The sequence below is a fragment of the Nicotiana tomentosiformis genome, chromosome 6 (assembly GCF_000390325.3).
Source record: "Nicotiana tomentosiformis chromosome 6, ASM39032v3, whole genome shotgun sequence".
In the NCBI taxonomy this organism is placed as follows: Eukaryota; Viridiplantae; Streptophyta; class Magnoliopsida; order Solanales; family Solanaceae; genus Nicotiana; species Nicotiana tomentosiformis.
Window position 1 is genome coordinate 14,968,061 of NC_090817.1, and position 12,669 is coordinate 14,980,729.

A 12,669-nucleotide genomic window follows, 5' to 3' on the forward strand; every position below is an offset into this window, starting at 1 on the left:
TATACTAAAATATCTTATTATTCTATAGGTTACTGCTGAACTGACCGCCCCTTCTACCGAGCATGCCAGCCCTACTGACGATCATGTTGCAGTGCATCCTCCGATAAAGAGGCGACGCAATGAGGATGATCCTGATAATGTAGCCGGGCGGGATGGGATGCGCCTCAGGCCAACGGCTGCATTAAAGCATACGGGATGTGGGACACATTGAATGTTTTTGTATTTTATGTACATATGACATTCAGTAAATAATAACAACCATTTTTATTGTTTACATTATATGCGCATTATGTTTTTATTTTTCCGGTTCTTCATTATTTTAATACTACAACACAAACACAAACATAGCAACTTAACATAATTTAAATTCAGTACAACTAATGAAAATACATGACACGGAAAACATAAAGATAAAATACTACACTCAACACATATATGTGTTTGTTTAGTCACTACCGCATATTATTCTCTGCTCCAACCACTTAAATTTCTCTTCCAACCTATTTTTTTCTTCTTCCACCTCTTTTAGTTTCTCCTACACTGTCGTAATTTTTTGTTGCATTTCAGAGATCTGGCGTTAGTATTCATCGTTCATATTCCAAACATACTGCAAACATAATTTGTAGTATTCCTGATTAATGGGTTCATCATACCATTCCTCAAACATACATTGATTGTCGTTATTGCGTCCAAATAATTGTTGACATATTCAGTATTTGCGCCCAACATTACCATCTCACCAACATGCCTTCAAAATTGCACGTTTGCCACAATAGCACCTTGGTTGGTCATTGCGTCCAGACATTTGTTAATGCAAGAAAAATAAAAAATTTATGGAAAGTTTTGCTATTTGTTTTGGTTAAGCGCAGATAATAACTAAAATGCGCTAGTTATTTATAGGCAAGACAACACACATAACGTAGTATTTCACCGCGCTATGCTTCGCGTGTTAAAGATTCTTTCGGGTACAAAACAATTTTTCCATAAAATAGAATTTGCAAGCGAGCAACTTTTTAAGTCGACAAGACATTTCACATAACGTATTATTTCACCGCGCTATGCTTCGCGTGTTAAAGATTCTTTCGGGTACAATACAACTTTTTCAGAAGTTAGCTTTTGCAGGCGAGCAGCTTTTCAGGTCGACAACACAACACACATAATGTAGTATTTCACGGCGCTATGCTTCGCGTGTTAAAGATTCTTTTGGGTACAATACAGCTTTTCTAGAAGATAGCGTTTGCAGGCGAGCAACTTTTCAGGTCGACAAGACAATTACTTTTTTTAAAATGGGTTTATGTTAGATTATTGTACTGAAGTATTAATGTTAAATATCAATAAGATTTAACAGCAATGGAAACATAATTATATTTCATACATACTGCAAGATAAACAAGTACATACACTTATTATAACCACATTACAGAAACAAAATACTACGTGTATCCTTGATAGTTGGGCACATTATATGAACTTCCACCAGGAGCTGGATTACCACTGCCACCTAAACCAGCTAAAAGACATTTACGACGGTCGTGTCCTGTTTGCGAGCATATGCCACATTTGCGTGCATAAACGGTATCACCAACATCCATTTAGTTCTGTATACGCGTTCTTATTTCTACTTGTCATTGACGTACATAGTCCTTGTTACACACCATTTTAAATGGTTCTGGCGGCCAATAATGCTCAGCACCCACTAGCTGCAACTGCCCACTATAGGTGTTTAAGTATGCAGCAACACTATATTCTTTATCAACATAGTTGGTTGCTCCTAAACCTGTACGTTGAAAGCACTTGATGGCATATGAGCACGACATGTGGTAGATGGACCATTTCCCACAAGAGTATAACCTTCTAGCTTTATTTATGGTGTATGTATTATTCCCCCCGATTTTGATGGATAGCGGTGCGAACTTCAAAATTATTTCGCTCGTGCAATACTATAAATATGAATGCAAATGTGCTCGTCGCCTGTATTTCTCAAATCTTTTCATTGGTATTGGCATAAATTCAACACCCTTTTTTATCAATGACGATGCACCTCTAGCCCTTTCAACAAACCTCTCTGACAACTGCTTGAATGACATCCGCACCATGGCAGTGACATGCAATCCACGTGCAGACTTCAATAACCCGTTGAAAGATTTTGACACATTTGTAGTCAAAATTCTCCATCTTCTGCCACCATCCACATGCAAAGTCTACTTGTCAAGCTCATGTCACATCAACCAACGACATGCTCCCTCGTCTTCCTGCCTGATAGATTTCATGCGCCTCCTGAATTTACATTCTTGGTGATCTATTGCAGCCATCCACATTAAATCATGCAAATCCATGTTGGGATATGCCTTTTGTAAATTGGCCTTCAGGTGCCTCACACAGTAATGGTGGTAGGCATATGGTTCCTGCCATGCACGTAAATTCTGTACAGAACTTAAAATACTACCATGCCGATCAGATATTAGACAAATTCCTGAACGTTGTTTGATAACGTGCTCTTTCAAGTGGTTCAAAAATAGTGTCGACGTCTCTTGTCTTTCATTGACACAAATAGCAAAAGCTAAGGGAAATATACTTCCATTAGTATCTACTACAACGACGATCAACGACTTAATATCATACTTTTCATAGACATGAGTGTCGTCTATGGATATTACCAGCCGGCAATGCAGAAAACTATCAATTGCTGGTTTAAATGCCCAAAACACATATTTGAATATATGTTCTGGTATTTCCGGACTCCGCTCAAGCTTCCATTCAACAAAAGTCCCTGGGTAAAAGTATTGCAATGCAGCCATGCACCTGGGTAGAGATGCAAAGGACTTATCCCAGTTACCATAAACAATTTCAAACGCACGTTTGCGCCCGAGAAATGCCTTTCTTTTGGTAATGGTGCACCTATATTCCTGGTGGACGAATGTTATACACTCTTTGATCTTGTATCTTATGTACGCTTCAATGTGTGGAATCAAGACAAGAGAAATCACGTCAACATTTAAGTTAAAATGATTCCCACTGAATGTGTCCATTTCACAATTGTGGGTGCCAATGTATTTACCCACAACCTACATATTTGTTTTCTTCTTCGTCGCACGCAGCATCCAATTACAACTCGTAAACCATCTACGACATACTACCTTGTATACATCTGGAGATGACTCGCGTACCGTGATCTCACGACATTCTTTTACGCTGTATATTAGCACCGCCCTGGTTAGACGCGCTTTATCGGAAAAAAACATGCCCTTTGACAACACCGTTGCTCTAGATTCATCCCACATTACTGTCCGAGTTTCGTCAATATCCCTTGTGAGGCCATGCACATCCAGCATACTTGGCAAATGATCAAGGTAGGGAATCTCCCTTGAATGAACGGCACGTGGGACTCGTACACTCTTGGTCTAACGGGGGGAGCATGCTCCCTCGTCAAACTAGGTCCAGCATTCTCTTCCTCCTCATCATCACCCTCATCAGGGAAGGGTGTGTCATCTCCAGACTCATCGGCATTGTTGTCATAATCACTATTCTCTTCCTGACTCTGTGCATCTACCAGATCCCGATTAAATATGTCGTCTTTGGGCAATTGAGTAAGGACAAGACCTCAAAGATGCTCGTTTTCACTGCACAACCAACAAAATAATGAGTTACTCAAATTGATAAATACTTTACATGTAGCTATATCACTTCACTTATAAATCGTAATGTGTTGACATCCCATGATGGACATCATCCTATTAGTAATGACTCCCGGATGGACCACCATAATCCAATACACCAGAATTAGGCATATTCCAACTAGGCGTTGGTTTATAACTTGTAAAATTCATATCTGGCCGGTACCCCTTGTGGAATATATGAGTGTTAATACAAATTCAAAATAGCAAATATAAACATCGTAACACAAAAGAAAATTGAAGTTTACTACTCGTCTTGTGGATTATGTAAATTAGGAGAGAAATTATTTTCTTGCTCCTCATTCGCCCGTGGAGATAAGTTTAGATCAGGCCAAATTCTTTCAGCCGGAACCTGTTCGGCTAAAATTGCTCCAAAATAACCACCCGATGACTGAGGGATATCCCTGCTTTGCGCAACCTCATTATTGCGAACGTCTTCAACCTTGACGTACATTTCCAATATTTTTATCACAAAAAATTCTCGGTATTCATCCGGAGTCCTCAAAAAATCTCTCAGAGTTTCATCATCCTCGATGTTAAACTCAGCATAACAAGCAACCATTTGCGGAGTGAGAGAATACAGATATCTTCCGGTTACATTAAGGTTCACCAAACGTTTGCTCACACTCATTTTTTTACATAACAACGATATCAATGTATCGTACTCCATTGTAAGTGGCAACTTAACATGACACTATGGAGATAAACTATAGGTTACTGAGTTATTCGCCACCACAACCTTACCCCCCTTACCCCCCAATATAATGAAACTCTTATTCTTCACTAGTCACACATTATGACAAAATGCAAAACAACTTAACGAAGAAATATTTCAGAATACTTGAGAATATTTGTGAATGGATTTTTAGAAAATCCTTAACCTCTTTAAATAAGGCAAAAACTAATCTGGGGGTACAATATTTTTAGGTATAGCGCTTTAAATAAGGGCGTTATACCCAGTTGAATTATTGTTATGTCAGTTAAGCCTAGAAGAATTATTGGTGGGCCCACATAATATGTATAGCGCGGTAAGGAAGGCGTTATATATATAGTGCCTTTTAAAAGGGCGTTATATATATTTTGGTCACTATATTTTTTTTCCATACATTTTGATTCTTTGAGTCCAAAAGAATCACATTTTGGTTTCGGACTCTTATAACCCCTCCCCCCTCCCCCATGCATACATGAATTATACAAATAGTTATATTCATTATTTAAATTTCCTAACCGATGTATATAGATTATACACTGATTACACATAGTTGTCCATATATTATACATAGATTATTTATATACTATACATTATCTGCTATTTTAGGTTTAAGCGGTTGAGTGAATCGCTATTTAGGTTAATTCTTCTGCATTTCGGCCGTGGTTGTTGGATAATGGGCTGCTAGACAGGAAGGGATGGGCCACCAACTGAACAAAGTACTACAACCTGGTGCATATACATGATTATATAGAAGCTGCAAGCAATAAAGAGTTATTCCAGAAAAAGAAACAGCATTGAAGTGAGAAGAATAGAATGTACCAGCTATTGTTCATTCTTTTGTATGAAAATGCCAGAAAGTCTTATTAATTGCTTGGTGGTTGTATGATATAATTACGGCTATTTAATATGACTCTGGAGGATGTAGAGTTTGACCGCTGGATTCATCTGAACCCACTACTTTGGAGCGTAAATTTATGTGTAAAAATTCATTAAAATTACAACAAATGGTAGGTCTGGACCCTTAACTTTAAAAATACAATGAGTTCAATGCTAAAAGTCTTAAAAGTTTGAACCCATAAAACCTAAATCCGGAGAGAAATATTTGAATGCGAATGCCTTTCTTTTGCACTTCAACTTTTCTTTTTAAAATTCGTCTATCACTTCAATAACAATTTTGATACAATAGACAACAGAAAATAAATTTTGATCAATTTTGGTAAGTGCTCTTCTATTTTTTCCTCAAGTAAAAGTGGGATTAAAATTTAAAAAGTGTACTTATCATTTTGTAAGTTTTCTTTGTCATTTTAGGTACCATCTTGATCTAAAATGAAGCAGCAACTTATTGTATTTTTAGAATTAAGTACCAAAGAACTTCTATAAATTAAATTCCAAAGTCTTATAATGCAAATGTACTGAGAGAGAGACGAGTAAATGCTTGTCTTAACTCTTTCAAAACCAAAATATTCATTTTGTTTTTGGTTTCTTGCCAAAATGTCCATTATCAAGCAAGTTTGGCATAGAACTACTACATATTTATTTTGAAGTAATTAAATTGCGATAATTGCAAGAAACATATGTCATCATAGAGAAATATATATAATTATCAAATCAAAATTTTCTGCACTATACTGCTGAAATATATCACATAGAGTACCACTATTCTTTGCAAAGTTTACATACCTTTAGATAACTGATCATTATATATAGAGCAAAACTGACAGTAAATTACACTAATAAGTGAAACAGACTATGAATATACAAGAAAATATAAATCTGCGATTAAGCTAGCTAGCTAGCTTTTGTACAAAATTGCGGTTGGTGATTGATTTTTTTTTTTTTTTTTTTTGTGAATCACCAATAGCCATATTCCAAATTAACAAACATACTAATTAATTAAAGAATGAAACTTACATTTCTATACCTTGAATTCAGAAAAACCTTTCAAACAAACAACTCTACAAGTATAAGGTAGCCTTTGTCATAATTAAAAACTGCTAGGTAATTCCTTCTTATCTGGATAAACAGATTATTCGATACTTCTCCCGGTAGAAAATAACATATATCCGGTGAAAAATTCAAGATGCGTGCAAGCTAGTCCGGACACTATCGTCTATCTTTTCTTGTTATGCAAAGGATTTGATCCAGTAGGAGTTCTCCTCTTGGAAGACCAAAAATCTTGAGCAGCCGGAGCATTAGCCAAAGGTAGAAAAACTTGTACTTTTCTTGCCGACGGCGTACCGGAAACTTGTGCCGGCTGCCGGATTGCCTGGAGTCTTGAAGAGGTAACAAGGAGAAGAAAGAAGATAAAATGAAATATATTCACCATTGTTGAGTTGAGAATATAATGTTGTGTAAAAAGTGACAGAAAAACAAGGTGGTTATAATACTTTGTGGATTTTATATTGTTGAGGGATGTTGATTTATGAATCTTTGTGTAAAAAGTGATTTAAAAGACACAATATGGAAGCATTTGGTAGATTTTATAAATGGGCATAGTTGGTCTATGCCACTTTTGTTGGAAAATAATCAATAAATTCACACACAATTACTCTTCGTGTCAACGACTTGATGTTTTTAGCATTTTCTTTATTAAAATTTAGACATTAGTTTTTTCGTGAGAACAGAAACTGTCTACTTACACGGTGTTTGAAATTCAATAAGAATTATATCATTTTTTTACTATACATATATTCAGACTATATGCCATTCCTTAACATATAATTAATTAAATTAACATTCTTTTAAATCATCATTTTCTTTTGACTTAGAGGAAGTTGGTGTGGAGGTTGGTTTAGGTAGTACCATAGGCAAATTCAAGATTTAACTAACCTTAATGGATCAACATTAAAAACTTTTATTTTTGTACATATTGTACTTTTAAAATTATAGCACTCAAAATATAATATTTCGAAAAGAAGCCTTAGAGTAACAGTAAAGTTGCATTAGGGCAGGTCACATGATTTATAGGTCACGTGTTCGAGCCGTGAAAGTTATCACTAAACTTGTATTAGGGTAGGTTATCTATATCACGCCCTTAGGGTATGACTCTTCTCTCGATCATGCGTGAATGAGGAATACTTTGTGCACCAGAATATCTTTTTTAAAATATAATATTTGTTAAATTCAATAGTTTTTACACAAATATGCATAATTTGTGACAGATATTGAGCTGATTAAAAAATCTGAATGTGAATTGTCTAGAACAACAGTTGAGAAAATGGTGGTGGGGAATTGAAATTCAATGGCGTCGGTGACATTTGAAAGTGGAAAAACCAAGGCTTTTTTCTGGAAACTTGGAGGGGAAGTGAAGTTTTATATGAAAAATAACATGATTATTATCTTGACTTTCAATTTTTTAAATATTATTCTCAAGTAGTACGGCCAATATTAGCAGGATACACGGTAGTGCGTGTCACCTTTTGACATGAAAAAGTCAAAGTCAAATACCGACGCCTGAAAAGTAAGAAGAGAAGAAAAAAGAAACTTAGAAAATTCGTCCGTACTATTTATTAGTTGTAGACAGATTTAATGGAATAATACATAATTATCTTTTTGGGTTATCTTACTTTACAGTTGCATCCTCAAATTTTACGTGAGTTATATGACTCCCTAAATTTGTTTAAAGTGAAATAAATACAACATTCTGATACCGCCACCAATTTCAAAGAAATCAGTGGATTACACGCACCAATCAAGTTGTGCCATGTCATTTCTATTTATATTATTTACTATTTTCATTTTATCTGTTTATATTTTCCTTTTCTTTCTTTTTTCCTTTTTTTTTTCCTTCCTCCTTCTCCAACAACTTTGTCACAATACCTTCATCATAGATTGCCATAACACAACCTCCATCAAAACTGAAATCAAACCAGGGAAAATCATCATCAAAGCCTTCAGATACCAAAGTAATTGAAATCAAATTACTATTATCTAAACCACTACCAAATCTATCGGATATCATATCAAACCACCAATTAAAAAAATCTGAAAATCTAAATCGCCACCCAAACAAAATCCAAAATTGGCTCTTGTTCGTTGTTTTACGATTTATTGATGAGAATGATTATTTTACTTCAATCATTCGTTGTCATTTAAACGGATTGATATGGCTTCGACTTTGTCGAGAGGATCCAAAAAATTAAAACAAAAATCTAGAAACTCCACTAAGAACCAAAGCCAAACTAGGACCACTCTTTGATAGGTTTTATGAGATTTCATTGTTGGCTTGCTTTATTTGCAAGTATAGTCAATGTTTTCTTGCCTTACCACGAAAAGATGTGGTGCAGTGCATGGGGTTGCTCCTCCCTTAACCATAGGTCTCAAGTTTGAGCCATAAGTATGAAAAAATCCTTGGTAGGGAGCGTTACCCCCGAATAGGGTCCTACCCGGCGCGAATCCGGATATAGTCGGGCTCCAATGAGGGTACATGATGCTGGGTAAGAAACCAAAAAAAAAAAAAATCTTGCATTTTTCGCTTGAATTTTTTATTTTTTATAATATTCTTTCAAAACCATCACAGCTTTCATGGTATACACTTCATATGCTTCTAGTGACATGCATAGTCGACGCCGACTCTGCCGTATCTTTTAAATTTGTCTGAAAAAATAGCTTTTTAACTCGACATTATACAAAAATTTGCAAGAACGTAGGAAGACTACATTAAAACTTATACAATAAAAAGAAAAAATGGTCCAAATTTGCTCATGTAAATTGAGCTATTTTTCCCTCAATTTGACTTTTGGTTCAAATTTGCTCATGTAGGTTAGAACTATTTGTTTTTCCTCCATATGCCCTTAACATTAGCAAATCGTCTCAAATTTGGCTTTGGATTAAAGGAGCTCTAGCATGACATGGGTGAAGCGCACATGTCCAAATTATTAAAGTGCACGCTCACTTGTTATATAGCTGCCTTTTTTTCTTCTTCACCTTCTCTCTACTAGTTCTTTATTTCTCTATCTCTCTGGTGAATGCTTCTTCTACCTCTTTCCTTTTTTCCAGTGTTTTCTATTGGTTTTTTTTGGGTGGTATTTTCTTTTTCTGTTCTTTTTGAGTGTTATATATTGTTGACTTCAATTTTCTTGCAACGGAGAAATTGGGAAATTGACTTGCTGATTCCTCTATTAACGCTCAGCTATGGCGATTTTGCAACTAGATTGCTACTAACTCTTTATATCTTTCCACAGTTCATATTTTGTGATTTTAAATTCTCAATACATGACTGATGTGTGCTATTATTTCATATTTTAGTACATTAAGTACCTTATATTTTATGTGCTTTAATGTTAAACTACATTTTATTTGCGCGTAATGGAGTCTATTTTATGTGTAGGTGAATTGGAGATGAAATTAGAGCAAAAGAAAGATTTAAAGAATAAAGTGTGCTAGAAAACTGTAGAAAGAAGAAAGAATACATTAAGCAGTGAAAAGATGAAGAAGCTCGCAAGGCGACCCTTTGATCTCGCATGGAAGTTGGCGACGCGAGCCTCTGAGCTCGCGTAGAAGCAGGCGTCGCGAAGGATGAAGCGAGCTCGAGCTCGCGTGGGAGCTGGCGCCGCACAGTGTTAGGCGAGGTTCATCTCGCGTGGAGCCTCACGAGGCATGGTCTGAGGCACGCTTACTCCAGATTTTGAAGGCTTATTTCGTCTCCTAGTTTGACTAGGACTTGACCTATGCCGTTTAGGTCTTTTCCTACACATATAAATAGACATAAAACACCACTTTTGAAAGAATGTTTGCGACCAGAGGAAAGAATAGCTCGTGGAACACCAGTTGGGAGATAGAATTATCGATTTCTACATTCCTTCATCTTTACTTTATAATTTATTTATGCAAAATACTCGGGATATTGTTACTATGAGTATGAGTAGCTAAACTCCTAATCTAGGGTTTTGATGGAACCTATTGGAGGATGATTTTCCTGTTACGTTAATATAGATTTGCCGTAGTATTTTCTCTATTTGTTCAACTACGTTATTATTGCGGTTGGTTGAAGAGCTCTCAATTGATTGTGCCTATTTAGTGTGTATTACTCGGAAGCGAGTGTATATTTAGGTAGTTATTGAACAACATCACTCATGTGATGACCCAAAATGGCATCTTTAAATTTAATAAGTAATTCTGTGTTCTAAACCTCGAAAAATACTATTTATTATTCCTCGACTTGCGTGCACAGTCCGTAAAATTTTTCGGAAAGTTTTCATGTGAAAAATGGATTAAAACGGGAAATAGAGCTTTAAAACTCAACTAAGTTGACTTTGGTCAACATTTTGAGCAAACGGACCCGGATCAGTATTTTGACAATTCCGGTAGGTCCGTATCGTGATTTGGGAGTAGGGCGTATGCGCGAAATCGAATTCCGAGGCCCTAGCCCGATATATGAAATTTTGATAAAAAATTAAAAGCTTGGAAGCTTAATGATTTCTAAGAAATTATCGATTTTGGATTTATTGACCTCAGGTCCGTATTTTAGTTTCGGAGCCTGGTATAGGTCCACTATAATATTTATGACTTGTCTGCCGAATTTGGTAAAAATCAGAGTTGATTTGACGTGATTCGGACGTCCGGTTGTAAAAATATAAGTTTTAAAGTTTTCTTGAAAATTTCATTTGATTTGGTGTCCGATTCATAGTTCTAGGTGTTATTTTGGCAATTTGATCGCGCGAACAAGTTCGTATGATGTTTTAGAACTTGTGTGCATGTTTGGTTTGGAGCCCCAAGGGCTCGGGTGAGTTTCGGATAGGTTACGGGATGATTTTGAACTTAGAAAATCTGGTTTTTAGCTTCTACTGTCATCTGGTGTTTTGTGCTTCACGATTCCGAAGCCATTCCTGCGATTGTGAAGAGGAAAGTTGGACTGGCACAATTGTGCTTCATGTTCGCGACCGAGGGCACGCATTCGCAAAGGGTCGAAGTGCAAAGCTTCGCGATCGAGTCCTCGCGTTCGCGAAGAGGAAATAAGGCAGAAGCTGGGGTACTCAAATTTGATCTTCGCCTTTGCATGAAACGGTCCGCGATCGCGTAGGACTACAGGGTTATGCTTCGCGTTCGCGTAGAGCAAAGTGGCAACCTATGCAAAAATGTGCTTCGCGATCGCGAAGCCATTCCCGCAATCGCGAAGAGTAAAATGAATCTGGGCAAAGTTGTTCTACGCGATCGCGAACGAATTTCCGTGATCGCGATGAATAAAAATCTGAAAAATAGAACTTAAGTTTTGAAAATGGGGTTTCGACCCATTTTCAACCATTTCTAATTTTTGAGCTCGGGTAAGGAGATTTTTGGGTGATTTTTAGGGGAAAACATTGGGGTAAGTGTTCCTTATCCTATATTGATTATATTTCATGATTTCATACTCATTTATATCATGAAACCGTGAATTTATGGAAGAAAAATCAGATTTTTATAAAATCTTCCAAAAACGAAAATTTAAGATTTGAAGGTCCATTTGATATCGAAATTTGATAATTTTGTATGGTTGGACTCGTCTCGGAATGAGTATTCGGATTTCATAAGTTTTTTCGAGATTTGAGACATGGGTCCCACTATCGAATATTTAAATGAATTTCTAATTTTTATCCGGAAAATTTGTAAATTCATATGGAATTAATTCCTATGATTAGCATTGAATATATTGATTTGTTTGTAAATAAATTTGAAGCTTTCGGAGACAAGTTTAAAAGGAAAAGTTGTGGTTGAATAATTGATTGGAATTCGCAAAACGAGGTAAGTGTCGTGGTTAACCTTGACTTGAGGAAATAGAACCCTTAAATTATTTGTTATGTGAATTGCATGTGAACGGCGTATAGGCGAAGGTGACGAGTGTCTATACATCGTCAAATTAATTATTTGCCTGCTTACTTGAAAAATCATAAATTATTTTAAATCATGAATTAATTATTATAATAATTATTTCTCTCATATTCTTTGTCAAATATTAATTTTTTAATTCCTGCATTAATTGTTTCATGCTATTTGAATTATGTGCCTTAATTGTTATTTGACATTTAGCATATTAAATATTAAACTGCTTATTTTCTCCCTGATTTCTATAATAATTTATTATTTGACATTGTCTGTTTCATGATTAAATCATAATTATTGTATGCTTGTTATCTTATAATTTCATATTAATTGTTGCATTTATTGGTAAAATTCCTTCTATAAGAATTGGTAATTGAATATACTGGAGGAGCGGGTTGCACGCCGCAACAGAATTGATTGAAATGAATATATTGGAGGATCGGGTTGCACGCCGCAACAGACTTATTAAAAGTCCATATTGGAGGA

General features: G+C 35.8%; 1 protein-coding gene across 1 annotated transcript; it reads right to left on the reverse strand.

Moving 5' to 3' along the window:
- Positions 1-1,625: 1,625 nt before the first annotated feature.
- LOC138893600 (uncharacterized) lies at positions 1,626-3,029 on the reverse strand. Its single transcript, XM_070178243.1, has 2 exons — positions 2,288-3,029; positions 1,626-1,777 (listed from the first exon to the last, which is right to left on the reverse strand). Exons 1-2 carry the CDS (start codon positions 3,027-3,029, stop codon positions 1,626-1,628), a joined length of 894 nt encoding a protein of 297 aa, XP_070034344.1.
- Positions 3,030-12,669: the final 9,640 nt, after the last annotated feature.

Bases quoted from the DNA above. Each gene is read 5' to 3' on its own strand.
- LOC138893600 (XM_070178243.1), bottom strand. From the start codon at position 3,029: ATGGACACATTCAGTGGGAATCATTTTAACTTAAATGTTGACGTGATT. The intron at 1,778-2,287 runs GTAAATTCAGGA...TTCAACGTACAG, and splicing joins TGCAATAGATCACCAAGAAT to GTTTAGGAGCAACCAACTAT.